The sequence below is a fragment of the Drosophila rhopaloa genome, unplaced genomic scaffold (genome assembly GCF_018152115.1).
Source record: "Drosophila rhopaloa isolate 14029-0021.01 unplaced genomic scaffold, ASM1815211v1 contig_3, whole genome shotgun sequence".
NCBI classification, from domain to species: domain Eukaryota; kingdom Metazoa; phylum Arthropoda; class Insecta; order Diptera; family Drosophilidae; genus Drosophila; species Drosophila rhopaloa.
In genome coordinates this window covers 6,595,927-6,610,925 of record NW_025335123.1, presented here as the reverse complement: position 1 = coordinate 6,610,925, position 14,999 = coordinate 6,595,927, and the positions used below count along the sequence as shown (strand labels likewise).

At 38.9% G+C, this 14,999-nt stretch overlaps 5 protein-coding genes across 6 annotated transcripts in view; 2 read left to right on the top strand and 3 right to left on the bottom strand.

Annotated features, from left to right (window-relative positions):
• Positions 1-14,999, top strand: part of LOC108042983 (nuclear RNA export factor 1) — a 34,169-nt gene that overhangs the window by 12,474 nt on the left and 6,696 nt on the right. The gene's annotated exons all lie outside the window — the stretch shown is intronic.
• Positions 5,390-13,906, bottom strand: LOC123036931. The gene is made up of 3 exons (XM_044461237.1): positions 13,696-13,906; positions 5,840-5,923; positions 5,390-5,770 (listed from the first exon to the last, which is right to left on the bottom strand). The coding sequence occupies exons 2-3, from the start codon at positions 5,906-5,908 to the stop codon at positions 5,633-5,635; spliced, it is 207 nt and encodes a 68-aa protein (XP_044317172.1). The 5' UTR covers positions 5,909-5,923; positions 13,696-13,906; the 3' UTR covers positions 5,390-5,632.
• LOC123036928 (putative sodium-dependent multivitamin transporter) lies at positions 5,954-7,672 on the top strand. Its single transcript, XM_044461233.1, has one exon. It carries the CDS (start codon positions 5,991-5,993, stop codon positions 7,500-7,502), a length of 1,512 nt encoding a protein of 503 aa, XP_044317168.1. The 5' UTR covers positions 5,954-5,990; the 3' UTR covers positions 7,503-7,672.
• LOC123036930 lies at positions 7,683-8,629 on the bottom strand. The gene has a single exon (XM_044461234.1). It carries the CDS (start codon positions 8,347-8,349, stop codon positions 7,948-7,950), a length of 402 nt encoding a protein of 133 aa, XP_044317169.1. The 5' UTR covers positions 8,350-8,629; the 3' UTR covers positions 7,683-7,947.
• Positions 13,163-13,722, bottom strand: LOC108042652. Its single transcript, XM_017121051.2, has 2 exons — positions 13,612-13,722; positions 13,163-13,542 (listed from the first exon to the last, which is right to left on the bottom strand). The coding sequence occupies exons 1-2, from the start codon at positions 13,678-13,680 to the stop codon at positions 13,405-13,407; spliced, it is 207 nt and encodes a 68-aa protein (XP_016976540.1). The 5' UTR covers positions 13,681-13,722; the 3' UTR covers positions 13,163-13,404.

Below are 14,999 nucleotides of genomic sequence, written 5' to 3'. Positions count from 1 at the left end.
CGGATTTAAAACATATATGAGATTTCGTTGTATTTTAGCAAGAAAATTTAAACACAAACCCATTTAAAAAATAAAACAGATTTTAGAAAAAAAAAACTAAATTTTGTATCTTTAAATTATATATCGAATATACAGTGGCTCACAGCTTATTTCAACCAGTGCTCAAGTAAAACTTTAAATCGCTGTATTTGCCAAATTAAGAGAGATATTGGAACACTTTAAACGCAGATTCATAGCTCTGTATTTTAACTTTTATTTCATGAATTCCTAAATTTTTAAATATTTTTGTAATATTTATTTTGATTTTAAGACTCAAATAACAGGTAAAATGAATGCCACAGCTTATTTCAACCAGCCCTTAAAAGTATATATTTTTTAAAGATTAAGAACTAAAAATGATAAAATAATATTTTGTATGACCAGCCTTCGTGTAAACAATCATTTTAAGTCTTTTTGCGATTGATTCGACCAATTTTTAAGTCACTTGGGGACTCATTTTGGCCCCTTCTTCGAGTAATGCGTTTTTTAGGTCCGTTTGACGCTTTCGAATTTTTCTGTCCAATATAGCCCATCAATTATCAATAATATTATTATCTGGAGACCAGGCTGATGGTTTCATGATATGCGGGCAATTTTAAATGAGCCATATCGGCAGAGTTCCCGATGTGTGCTTGGGATGATTGTCCTGATAAAATCGGAATTTATCACGAATTCCCAGATTTTCTCCACTTTGCACCAAAATGGACTTCAATATGCTTAAATTAAGAGTTTTTTTCATTGTTGTGTCCACCAAATCCAAAATCACGGCTCAAGCTGCCGACATACAGGCCCAAACCATGACGATCCCACCACCATGCTTGCGGTTCAAATGCACATAGTATCAAAAGTGAAGCTTTAAGTCGCTTTGGAGCATTTGAATAAGGATTCCAGCTTCTGGAACACTGTAATACTTTCCGACGAGTCAAAATTTAATATTTTTGGATCTGATGGGGCTTCTTATGCTTGGCGAAAACCAAAGATAGAGCTGCATACAAAATATTTAAAGGCAATGGTTAAGCCTGGTGGTGGGTTTGGGCCTGTATGTCGGCAGCTTGAGCCGTGATTTTGGATTTGGTGGACACAACAATGAAAAAAACTCTTAATTTAAGCATATTGAAGTCCATTTTGGTGCAAAGTGGAGAAAATCTGGGAATTCGTGATAAATTCCGATTTTATCAGGACAATCCCCAAGCACACATCGGGAACTCTGCCGATATGGCTCATTTAAAATTGCCCGCATATCATGAAACCATCAGCCTGGTCTCCAGATAATAATATTATTGATAATTGATGGGCTATATTGGACAGAAAAATTCGAAAGCGTCAAACGGACCTAAAAAACGCATTACTCGAAGAAGGGGCCAAAATGAGTCCCCAAGTGACTTAAAAATTGGTCGAATCAATCGCAAAAAGACTTAAAATGATTGTTTACACGAAGGCTGGTCATACAAAATATTATTTTATCATTTTTAGTTCTTAATCTTTAAAAAATATATACTTTTAAGGGCTGGTTGAAATAAGCTGTGGCATTCATTTTACCTGTTATTTGAGTCTTAAAATCAAAATAAATATTACAAAAATATTTAAAAATTTAGGAATTCATGAAATAAAAGTTAAAATACAGAGCTATGAATCTGCGTTTAAAGTGTTCCAATATCTCTCTTAATTTGGCAAATTTTAAAGTTTTACTTGAGCACTGGTTGAAATAAGCTGTGAGCCACTGTATATAATCCCAAACTAAATTGAAATGTTAAGTAAACATCTTACAATAAATTAAAAAATACATATATCAGGAGGTTTTTTGTAAACCCGAATTTTAAAATTAAAGTAAAAACTGCTTGTACTTAAATATAACTTAAAGTGTCGTACAAGTTTATTCGTCTAAACAATAAGTGTTTAATATTTTTTTCGCAACACTGTCATTGGGGCTGCTTTTGATTGAAAAGTCAGTCTAGGGTCGGTTAAATTATTTTATCTGCATTTGCTGCACATACATCGACCCCTTGTTCAGTCTTGTACATATGTTATTTAATGGCCTGTGCTTTCGTTTGAATTCGCTTTTGTATTTTGTGTTACGTTTTTGTCCGCCTCCAATTCAATTTATCTGCGCAGTTTGTACGCCCGCTGTCTTCTATTTTCTGCATTTTGGTTGGCCTAATCTTATCTATTGTTATTCGTTCTCTCTCTGGCGAAAAATCCAATTGAACGAACCGTTGTAATCGTGAATAACTTTCAATAATTGAAGTAGATATGGGTTAACCAGTCGCTTTGCTTAAAAGTAACGCCCCGCGTTTAAAATCCAGACACATTGAATGCCATCGAAAGGTGGTGAATTTTTAGTATGCGCGATTCGGAATCCAATGACTTTTTAAAATATAAGATAATTGTTTAAATATAAATATGTTATAATTATTAAGAAAATTTAAATCTTAAAGGAGGAAACGTAAGATGTTTTTGGTTAATTACAAATACAAAATTCAAACTTTTCTTATGGTCAAAATAATATTAAAATTGTTAGACATCAGTTTAAGGCGTTGCACAATGGTTTTAAAGTTTCCGTAAAAATTTCTCAAACGACAAGTAATGTCAGGTAGAAAACATTTTTCCAAAAAAATTCCATCCGATATGCCTTAAAAGCACCAAATCGACATTAAGGGATTATCCGGGTCTTGGAGCACGAAAAAAGCCTATTTTCGTAAATTTTTTTTAAAGATCTTATGACAATTTCACAAATTTAATTTATTGTACATTAATGTTTATGGTTTGACCAACATTGTGTAAAAATTTGAACCAAATATTTTTAAAATTGAGCCGTTGAGGCAGGCTTGAACTTGACCTCATAAAAAATTGTGTCCTTGCGGTAGGCAAAATATCTCCGCCAATTTTTGTCTGAAATTAAAAAACTAAAATTATTCTGATAGTGTATGTGCCTCGCTTGTCCTCTACGAGCCATTTTTTTAAAAAATTAAAAATTGAATTTTTTGTAGCGCTTTTCATAAAAAAAATTTTAAAAATCCCTCCGTTAAGGACAAGAGAATTATGTCTAAAAGAGGTGTGCAAAAGCAGAAGTTGATCGGTGCAATAGTTTTTGAGAAATCGTGACTACCGACTTCAAAAAAGTGGTTTTGAGAAAAACGCGTTTAAAGTGCCGCATCTGCCCGACGCCAGAGCCCGAATGGCCCGTTGTGACGTTCGACGCGCTGGGCTTTAAATTTCTCCCATTCCTACAGTTTTGCTTCGATCGACTTGAAATTTTCAGACAACATTCCTGAAACTTTGTACTATTATATAAAAAGTTTGAAAAAAATGAATTTTTGAAGTGTCAAGACCCGGATAACCCCTTAAAACCTTAAAATTGTTCTACAAATTTGGAACGCCGTAATGTACATACTTAAAATATAATACCCTAAGCTCAACATCAACTAATGAGTTCATTTAGTCGTGATCGTCGTTTTGTAACATATATTTTTAAGAGTAACCAATTTTTGTTTAGCTTTGCAGATATAATTATTCAAATGTCAAATTGTATACATTTGTATTTATCTACTTACTTTTGAGGAAAACATCCAATGCTAATTTTTTTTCCTCTAAACTCATAAGCTCTGGATAGATTTATTGGCTGAGTTCTATATTCATATCAAACACGCTTTTTTAATTACCCGTGGCAACATTTACATTGCCTGCCTTCAGGCGTTCGATAAAAGCTTTTCATATAATTTACATTTGAAATTGTTGGACTGTTCGCCGAATCAATGTCAACAAAGTTATTATTATTATATGGGGCTATTATGTATTATTATTACGATATGACAAATACACGTAACGACGTTCTTGAGTGACAACAAAACAACTAGAGATTGTCGAGTTGCATGTAACGACCTGGACAAGTATTGATAATTGCAAATTGAATATCGCGATTGGCAGTGTTATTTGCATTTTCTCGATGGATTCACAGCTGGCATGCGACCACTTTGGATCGAGTAGACTATGCTATATTAAAACTATGAAAACGTGTGAATGGAATGGCTAAAACATTCCAAGACATGCATGGATGGAATGACTGATCGTTGTTATTTTTTTTATTAGTGGCTTGCTGACGGCAAACACGTGCCCGTTCGTTAGTCATTGTGGTCGAGAACAAAAACAGAACCTCTGATAACCGTGGTCTGGGCCAAGGAGAACTGACTCACGGAATATGACAGACTGTGGGGGGTAAAACCAAACCCCCGACACTCACATTCAGCTCCCAACTTTCCAGCTTTCCACTCGGCTTCGTTTACTGCCCTTTTGCCTGTGGGTTGTGGGTTGTGGGTTGTGTGCATCGCCTGATGTCATCGGCCAGTAATGCGTTGGATCGTTTCTGTTATCTCGTCAATTGAACTGGCAGATTCCCCGGTTTCGCCCCGCTCGCGGTCCCGGTTTTCCAATCTGTTATCCCACATTTGTACAGTAGATTTCGGTTAAGCGAATATGGTTGATTGCAGCTAAATATTTTTAGTTTACGAAATATATAGAACTCTTATTAAGTCCCATTTTATATATTTTTTAATCACTAAACGGTATATTAACTATCTTATGTTCATAATTGATATGTTTATAATTTTGTTGAATTAACATATCGGTTTGAAACGGAACCCAGACACCATTTGATATTGTAAACTATTGAATCCATATTTCCGAAAATTTTAATTTGACATTTCAATTAAAGTATGGTAGGTTCTAAGGAAATGAAAAATCTGATGGTCAGCGGGGGGAGCTTACGTACTATTATTATAGTATAGTATAGTATAGATGGTATAGTATTATACCATCTTACCACAACAAATTAACTTTATATTTTGATCAACAACAGTAGAATCAAAAAAGTTAATGGAGAAGGTTTTGCAAGTGTATGGTATTTTACTGAATATTTTTAATATGCACATTTTAAGTTTATCCACTTCAACATATCCGATTTTGTACATTTCCAAAGGAAATTAAATCAGAAGCAGAACTGTATAGTTTTCATCATAACTCGATATTTATTTAATGAATCACATCAACATCCACTTAGCTCACGAAAAGAAAAAATAAACAATTTAATAGAAAAAAATAATAGAGAAACACATCGTTTGTCGAGTTCATTTTGCATTTTTCTAGTGATATTATTTTTTTTTTGTAGAACTCTAGGTGGAGTATCTTTTAGTAACTTTCAGATTCATTAGTTTTTTAGCTTTTTGTGTTTAAATTAATATACATCAGTAGAAACGAAAAAGCTAATCATTTGAATCCAATCCTAATGACAATGAATGCATTGGATTTGCTTGAGAACCCCAGTTTGTTTTGCCGGCACTGTGAAGCGGATTCAATATTTAGCGATTCAACAATTTATTACGAAATTGGAATTCAGGCGCATAACAATTAATAATTACTCGTTAACAGCTTAACTTGATTCATATTCATATTCGTATTCACATTGTCCGTATGTACATTCCAGTATTCACACACTCACTCACACACCGAGCAAACACACATGGCATTGAAATCGATTCAACAGAAGTGTAAAAAAAAGGTTTATATTAAATAATGGAACGTGTTGCGGGCGAGGTGGCGGCTACTCCTCCTGCTCGTCGTTGGTGGTGGTCACCGTCTTCTCCTGTCGCGTGGTGCTGGTGGTGGTGCGGGTTAACGTGAAGACACCGGTGCTGCCCACCTCGTCCAGCGGCTGGGCAATGATGGTCGATGTGGTGCTCTAGAATCGAGGGGCAATGGGCATTACTCTTGGCCCATTAGAACGGGTCAACATGTGTGCAGGTCTTACGCCATTTTTGGTCTCCTCGGGACTCCAGGAGCGCTTATCGTCCAAGTCCTTTGAGCAACAGCCTCCCATGCTAAATGTTTGTATCTGGATTTGTTCCTTGCTGGGTGGGGGGGGTGGGGTTGGGGATATACGTTTGCTTCCCCCTTTCGGGATGTCTCCTGTCTATGTATCTCCGTCCAGGGACTTGTTATTTGTTGTTGCTTCAACGTCGCACGTCTGTCAGCGAATGAGTTTCTCGCTGCAGATGGTCCTCTACATGGGCATTGTGGTCTACGCCCCGGCCTTGGCCCTGGAAGCTGTGACCGGACTGAACCAGGTATTCTCCATCGTGATCGTGGGAGTAGTCTGTACCTTCTACGCGACGCTTGGCGGAATGAAAGCCGTTCTCATCACGGACATCTACCAATCGCTCCTCATGTTCGCCTCGGTCTTTTGCGTGATCATCTGCGCCTGGGTGAAGGCGGGCAGCCTGGAGACGATATGGCGTGTGGCGCAGGAGAACGGTCGCATCAATTTCACCAACTTTAGTGTGGATCCCACGGAGCGGCACACTTGGTTCACCCAGATCCTGGGCGGAAGTGCCACCTACCTGGCCATCTATGGGGTCAACCAAACGCAGGTCCAGCGCCTGATGGCAGTGAGGAGTTTGAGTGCGGCTCGTGCGGCCCTGTGGTGGTGCCTGCCCATTCTGTGCCTGCTGAGCGTAAGCACCTGCTTCTCCGGGCTGTGCATTTACTGGTACTACCGCGACTGCGATCCGCTGTTGGAGGGTCGGGTCAACTCGCGCGACCAGGTTATGCCCCTCTTCGTCGTGGACACGATGGGCGAGTACACCGGCCTCGCAGGGCTCTTCGTCTCGGGGATCTTCTGTGCCAGTCTATCAACGATTAGCTCGATAATCAGCTCACTGGCGGCTGTCACCCTGGAGGACTACCTCAAGCCTTTGGTTAGCTGCTGCGCCAAACGCACGCTCACGGATCGCCAGACTTTGTGGTACTCCAAGTTGCTGTCGCTATTCTTCGGAGCCCTCTGCATTGGCATGGCCTTCATGGCGGGCTCGATTGGAGGACTCCTGCAGGCGGCACTCTCAATCTTCGGCATCATTGGCGGCCCTCTCCTGGGACTCTTCACGCTGGGCATGTACGTGACCAAGGCCAACGAGAAGGGAGCCATCGGAGGACTGCTCATCTCGCTGGTGTTTTGCTTTTGGATCGGTTTCGGCCAACCAAAGCCCCCACTGGTTAGCTTGGACATGTCCACGGCGGGCTGTCCCATTAATAGAAGCTATACTCGCGACATTTTCCTCCAAGCTGCAACAGCGAAGGTTGAGGATGAGCACTTCTTTTACCTGTACAGGATCAGCTACATGTGGTACGCTGCCCTGGGCTTCGTGATTGCCTTTTTCGGCGGCTGGCTCTTGTCCTGGCTGTTCGCCGTCCTCAATTGGGACAACAACCGGCGCATCTACCAGGATGCGGACTGTAAACTGATCAAGCACGATCTCTTCGTGCCGCCGCTGGCCAAACGCCTGCAACGGCGACAGATGCCGCTCCTGGTGGTCACCGGCACCAGCTCGGAGATAGGCGGCATCTCGGTGGAGACTGCATCAGCCCCGCCGCGGCTGGACGAGATCGAGTGGGAGAAACACAAGGCTGTGGCGTAGCTTAACAGACACTTTTAAGAGCTTAAAAACGCTGTTCGCAGCGTTTTATTTGGCGCCGTTTTGATTTTTGTTCTTCATACTTACTTTGCAAGTTTCATTCAGCTGACTTAGCTTTATATTGGGTCGCCCCATCAAGTAGCGGCCTTAAAAAGAAATCATTTCAAATAAGAACAAGTTGGGTGTTTTTCAATATGGTTAAGTTTAATAGCAGTTTTATACGAGCCTAATTAATCCACATTATCATTATAGATGTTTAGAAACTAGTTGTCATTAAAAAAAAGTCACTTTGTTATTTATTATGCGAAAGTGCATCAAATTGAAGCAATCATATCAGAATATCATAGATGCCGTAATATCGTGGACAAGGGTACTCCGAGCTCTTTCCTCTTGTCACATTTTATTAACTGAACTTTGGCTTTAATAAAGGAGCTTACTCATTAGGCAATTAAACTGAATGAGCATCGATGGCTTGGTCGGGCTGCTCGTCTGGTCCGTTTGCCTCGTAGATGTGGCGCTCCTGGCTCAAATGCCAGAGGGCAAGGAGCCTGACCAGTTCCTCGTAGCTGAGGGTTTTCATGTCCCGGTTATCGGACGCCTTCACTCCGGCGAAATTTAACTGCTCCACGAGTGTGATAACGTATTCCTTATCCTCCTCTGCGCTGTGCTCGCCTTTGGGTGCGATTCTTCCGACGAATTCCGACTCGGCCTCGCTCTTCGCCATGCGGGGCAGCTGGTAACCCACGGGCTGCAGGTCCCCCAGCTCGTTTTCGGGGGTCATGGGCAGAGACCAGGCCAGACAAAGGCCAAGGATCACCAGGAACAGGACGTTACCCGGAATGAGATTCATGTTTGCGACCGACTGCGAGTAGCTTTGCTTTGGCACTGCCGCCTCGTCTGTCGATCGTGGCCTGGACTCGGGTTGCGCTCCAATTTCTATCTGTTTTCCGCCCCCCTCGCCCACTCGGACCCCTATCGCTCATTCGAAAGCCCCGTGTGGACAGTGCTGCCAGTTAGGCCATTCTTTTCCCCGTAGCATCTGGCTTTTTTTAACACTTCAATTTTGAAGAACTGAAACACAAAATTATACTCGTGCTGTAAGTGAGGCAGAACACTCCATCGCAAAAGATGGATCGTAAAATATAAAGTAAAAGTTCTTGGTGCAAAATGATCACATCTTAAAAGTAAAGATTTTTATACCCTTGCAGAGGGTATTATAATTTCAGTCAAAAGTTTGCAACGCAGTGAAGGAGACATTTCCGACCCTATAAAGTATATATATTCTTGATCAGCATCACCAGGAGAGTCGATCTAGCCATGTCCGTCTGTCCGTCTGTCCGTCCGTCTGTCCGTCCGTCTGTCCGTCTGTCCGTCTGTCCGTCTGTCCGTCTGTCCGTCCGTTTCTACGCAAACTAGTCCCTCAGTTTTAAAGCTATCTGGTTGAAACTTTCCCAAAAGTTGTCTTTCTATTGCAGGTAGTATATAAGTCGGAACGAGCCGGATCGGGCCACTATATCATATAGCTGCCATATAACTGAACGATCGGAAAAGCCATAACTTTGGTGTTTTTAAAGTTAGGAAGTTGGGATTTTCTATGGGTTTTATTTTTGGCCAATCAATCCGATCTACCAAATTTCATAAGGATCGGAGGACTATATCCTATAGCTGCCATATAACTGATTGATCGGAAATGCCATAACTTTGATGTTTGTAAAGTTAGGAAGTTGGAATTTTCTATGGGTTTTATTGTTGGCCAATCAAACCCACCTACCAAATTTCATAAGGATCGGCCGACTATATCCTATAGCTGCTATATAACTGAACGATTGGAAATGACATAACTTTGGTGTTTTTAAAGTTAGGAAGTTGGGACTTTTTATGAGTATTAAGAATGCATCATATGAATAATTTTGGAGAATATAATTTATAGAATATTCTGCAAGGGTATATCAACTTCGGCTCCGCCCGAAGTTAGCTTTCCTTTCTTGTTTAAATTTGAATCAACGGCCTAAAATCTAAGTTTTCATAGAATTCAATATTTACCAAAGTGTTCGATTTTAATGTTCAAATAATGAAGGGTCAAATACAGTATATGTCTTCGGATTTAAAAAATAAGAAAGATTAAAAAAAAAAAAAAACTAAATTTTGTATCTTTAAATTATATATCGAATATATATAATCCCAAACTAAATTGAAATGTTAAGTAAACATCTTACAATAAATTAAAAAATACATATATCAGGAGGTTTTTTGTAAACCCGAATTTTAAAATTAAAGTAAAAACTGCTTGTACTTAAATATAACTTAAAGTGTCGTACAAGTTTATTCGTCTAAACAATAAGTGTTTAATATTTTTTTCGCAACACTGTCATTGGGGCTGCTTTTGATTGAAAAGTCAGTCTAGGGTCGGTTAAATTATTTTATCTACATTTGCTGCACATACATCGATCCCTTGTTCAGTCTTGTACATATGTTATTTAATGGCCTGTGCTTTCGTTTGAATTCGCTTTTGTATTTTGTGTTACGTTTTTGTCCGCCTCCAATTCAATTTATCTGCGCAGTTTGTACGCCCGCTGTCTTCTATTTTCTGCATTTTGGTTGGCCTAATCTTATCTATTGTTATTCGTTCTCTCTCTGGCGAAAAACCCAATTGAACGAACCGTTGTAATCGTGAATAACTTTCAATAATTGAAGTAGATATGGATTAACCAGTCGCTTTGCTTAAAAGTGACGCCCCGCGTTTAAAATCCAGACACATTGAATGCCATCGAAAGGTGGTGAATTTTTAGTATGCGCGATTCGGAATCCAATGACTTTTTAAAATATAAGATAATTGTTTAAATATAAATATGTTATAATTATTAAGAAAATTTAAATCTTAAAGGAGGAAACGTAAGATGTTTTTGGTTAATTACAAATACAAAATTCAAACTTTTCTTATGGTCAAAATAATATTAAAATTGTTAGACATCAGTTTAAGGCGTTGCACAATGGTTTTAAAGTTTCCGTAAAAATTTCTCAAACGACAAGTAATGTCAGGTAGAAAACATTTTTCCAAAAAAATTCCATCCGATATGCCTTAAAAGCACCAAATCGACATTAAGGGATTATCCGGGTCTTGGAGCACGAAAAAAAGCCTATTTTCGTAAATTTTTTTTAAAGATCTTATGACAATTTCACAAATTTAATTTATTGTACATTAATGTTTATGGTTTGACCAACATTGTGTAAAAATTTGAACCAAATATTTTTAAAATTGAGCCGTTGAGGCAGGCTTGAACTTGACCTCATAAAAAATTGTGTCCTTGCGGTAGGCAAAATATCTCCGCCAATTTTTGTCTGAAATTAAAAAACTAAAATTATTCTGATAGTGTATGTGCCTCGCTTGTCCTCTACGAGCCATTTTTTTAAAAAATTAAAAATTGAATTTTTGTAGCGCTTTTCATAAAAAAAATTTTAAAAATCCCTCCGTTAAGGACAAGAGAATTATGTCTAAAAGAGGTGTGCAAAAGCAGAAGTTGATCGGTGCAATAGTTTTTGAGAAATCGTGACTACCGACTTCAAAAAAGTGGTTTTGAGAAAAACGCGTTTAAAGTGCCGCATCTGCCCGACGCCAGAGCCCGAATGGCCCGTTGTGACGTTCGACGCGCTGGGCTTTAAATTTCTCCCATTCCTACAGTTTTGCTTCGATCGACTTGAAATTTTCAGACAACATTCCTGAAACTTTGTACTATTATATAAAAAAGTTTGAAAAAAATGAATTTTTTGAAGTGTCAAGACCCGGATAACCCCTTAAAACCTTAAAATTGTTCTACAAATTTGGAACGCCGTAATGTACATACTTAAAATATAATACCCTAAGCTCAACATCAACTAATGAGTTCATTTAGTCGTGATCGTCGTTTTGTAACATATATTTTTAAGAGTAACCAATTTTTGTTTAGCTTTGCAGATATAATTATTCAAATGTCAAATTGTATACATTTGTATTTATCTACTTACTTTTGAGGAAAACATCCAATGCTAATTTTTTTTCCTCTAAACTCATAAGCTCTGGATAGATTTATTGGCTGAGTTCTATATTCATATCAAACACGCTTTTTTAATTACCCGTGGCAACATTTACATTGCCTGCCTTCAGGCGTTCGATAAAAGCTTTTCATATAATTTACATTTGAAAATCAGTCCAACGTTCGCCGAATCAATGTCAACAAAGTTATTATTATTATATGGGGCTATTATGTATTATTATTACGATATGACAAATACACGTAACGACGTTCTTGAGTGACAACAAAACAACTAGAGATTGTCGAGTTGCATGTAACGACCTGGACAAGTATTGATAATTGCAAATTGAATATCGCGATTGGCAGTGTTATTTGCATTTTCTCGATGGATTCACAGCTGGCATGCGACCACTTTGGATCGAGTAGACTATGCTATATTAAAACTATGAAAACGTGTGAATGGAATGGCTAAAACATTCCAAGACATGCATGGATGGAATGACTGATCGTTGTTATTTTTTTTATTAGTGGCTTGCTGACGGCAAACACGTGCCCGTTCGTTAGTCATTGTGGTCGAGAACAAAAACAGAACCTCTGATAACCGTGGTCTGGGCCAAGGAGAACTGACTCACGGAATATGACAGACTGTGGGGGGTAAAACCAAACCCCCGACACTCACATTCAGCTCCCAACTTTCCAGCTTTCCACTCGGCTTCGTTTACTGCCCTTTTGCCTGTGGGTTGTGGGTTGTGGGTTGTGTGCATCGCCTGATGTCATCGGCCAGTAATGCGTTGGATCGTTTCTGTTATCTCGTCAATTGAACTGGCAGATTCCCCGGTTTCGCCCCGCTCGTGGTCCCGGTTTTCCAATCTGTTATCCCACATTTGTACAGTAGATTTCGGTTAAGCGAATATGGTTGATTGCAGCTAAATATTTTTAGTTTACGAAATATATAGAACTCTTATTAGGTCCCATTTTATATATTTTTTTTAATCACTAAATATAATCACTTAAAATATGGTAGGTTCTAAGGAAATGAAAAATCTGATGGTCAGCGGGGGGAGCTTACGTACTATTATTATAGTATAGATGGTATAGTATTATACCATCTTACCACAAAAAATTATCTTTATATTTTGATCAACAACAGTAGAATCAAAAAAGTTAATGGAGAAGGTTTTGGAAGTGTATGGTATTTTATTGAATATTTTTAATATGCACATTTTAAGTTTATCCACTTCAACATATCCGATTTTGCACATTTCCAAAGGAAATGAAATCAGAAGCAAAACTGTATAGTTTTCATCATAACTCGATATTTATTCAATGAATCACATCAACATCCACTTAGCTCACGAAAAGAAAAAATAAACAATTTAATAGAAAAAAATAATAGAGAAACACAGCGTTTGTCGAGTTCATTTTGCATTTTTCTAGTGATATTATTATTTTTTTTTGTAGAACTCTAGGTGGAGTATCTTTTAGTAACTTTCAGATTCATAGTTTTAGCTTTTTGTGTTTAAATTAATATACATCAGTAGAAACGAAAAAGCTAATCATTTGAATCCAATCCACTTCATAATGACAATGAATGCATTGGATTTGCTTGAGAACCCCAGTTTGTTTTGCCGGCACTGTGAAGCGGATTCAATATTTAGCGATTCAACAATTTATTACGAAATTGGAATTCAGGCGCATAACAATTAATAATTACTCGTTAACAGCTTAACTTGATTCATATTCATATTCGTATTCACATTGTCCGTATGTACATTCCAGTATTCACACACTCACTCACACACCGAGCAAACACACATGGCATTGAAATCGATTCAACAGAAGTGTAAAAAAAGGTTTATATTAAATAATGGAACGTGTTGCGGGCGAGGTGGCGGCTACTCCTCCTGCTCGTCGTTGGTGGTGGTCACCGTCTTCTCCTGTCGCGTGGTGCTGGTGGTGGTGCGGGTTAACGTGAAGACACCGGTGCTGCCCACCTCGTCCAGCGGCTGGGCAATGATGGTCGATGTGGTGCTCTAGAATCGAGGGGCAATGGGCATTACTCTTGGCCCATTAGAACGGGTCAACATGTGTGCAGGTCTTACGCCATTTTTGGTCTCCTCGGGACTCCAGGAGCGCTTATCGTCCAAGTCCTTTGAGCAACAGCCTCCCATGCTAAATGTTTGTATCTGGATTTGTTCCTTGCTGGGTGGGGGTGGGGTTGGGGATATACGTTGGGGATAAACCTATGTATCTCCGTCCAGGGACTTGTTATTTGTTGTTGCTTCAACGTCGCACGTCTGTCAGCGAATGCCGCGCCGTTTGCCGGTGCTCACTTGTTAGCCAACGCCAACGCGAACGCCAACCCAGCCCAACCCAACCCAATCCAAGCTGCGCCGCCAGCTGCGACTGCGACGCCGGAGTTGTCATAGCTCCATATCAATTCTAGAAATATGTCTCAGCGAGCTCGTATTTTGTATTGTGTTGAATACAATAAATAAAGTGTACCTACATATATCCCCGCACACACACACACACACACACACAAGCGTTATAAATACATATATTCTGTGAGCTGTATAAACAAACCACTCACATTCCACCTACCACCCCCACATACTCCCCATTTCGGGAGGAATTGTCGGTGCCGAGAGTGTCCGATCCCCCAAACACAGTCATCATCTTTATTTTCGAAAGCGAACCTGGCCTTGTCGGCTTAACGGTTCCATTTGCCTATCGATCAGGTGCGTCCGTTCGATTCTGGACTGGCATTGTTGTCTGAGGTCGATTCGAGGGCCAAACCTTCCAAATAATACCTCCCGGGAGGCCCAATATAGAGGAGGTACCAATATAAGTACCGCAATCAATCATAACCGATCCGCCTTAAATATACAAGTTTATCCATTTTTAGGATTTGTAAAGCCTGGTTATTAATTAACTTACTTTTCCTTTAAGCACAATTAAAGTAAAAGCCTTTGGAATATATTATTAACTTCATAATCTATAAATCCTTTCATTTATCATATTATCTTAGAAAAATGAATGGTAAAAGTTACCATAATTTACTGAGGGCACAGAAACCTCTTCAAACTAGTTTCTAATCGCCAACTTTTAAACCGAAATGGAAAGCTACAAAAAAACCAATGTCAGTATAACTAGAGATTTTAACATATTTAAATGAATTTATATGAATAAAGCTATAGATAATTGAGATAATAATTGAGCCCTTAATAGACCATTAGTTCAGTATACTAATTAAGGGCTTTAAACAGAAGGCAGGCCAGTCTGGAAAAGTACACAGCTTGTGGTTAACCCTAGTAAATATTTATTCATGGAATGTATGGCGAAGAAATTGCAAAGTAAAGTTAAACAAAAAGAAGACAGAGCTGGTAAATTGAACAAACACTACAATTTGTCATTTTAGAATACGACAGCAAGGGGTTTATGCTGATTTGCCATAGTTAACCGGAAAAAAAACAGACTAGGGTTAACA

Bases quoted from the DNA above. Each gene is read 5' to 3' on its own strand.
- LOC123036931 (XM_044461237.1), bottom strand. From the start codon at position 5,908: ATGGGAGGCTGTTGCTCAAAGGACTTGGACGATAAGCGCTCCTGGAGT. The intron at 5,771-5,839 runs GTAAGACCTGCA...CCTCGATTCTAG, and splicing joins CCGAGGAGACCAAAAATGGC to AGCACCACATCGACCATCAT.
- LOC123036928 (XM_044461233.1), top strand. From the start codon at position 5,991: ATGTCTCCTGTCTATGTATCTCCGTCCAGGGACTTGTTATTTGTTGTT.
- LOC123036930 (XM_044461234.1), bottom strand. From the start codon at position 8,349: ATGAATCTCATTCCGGGTAACGTCCTGTTCCTGGTGATCCTTGGCCTT.
- LOC108042652 (XM_017121051.2), bottom strand. From the start codon at position 13,680: ATGGGAGGCTGTTGCTCAAAGGACTTGGACGATAAGCGCTCCTGGAGT. The intron at 13,543-13,611 runs GTAAGACCTGCA...CCTCGATTCTAG, and splicing joins CCGAGGAGACCAAAAATGGC to AGCACCACATCGACCATCAT.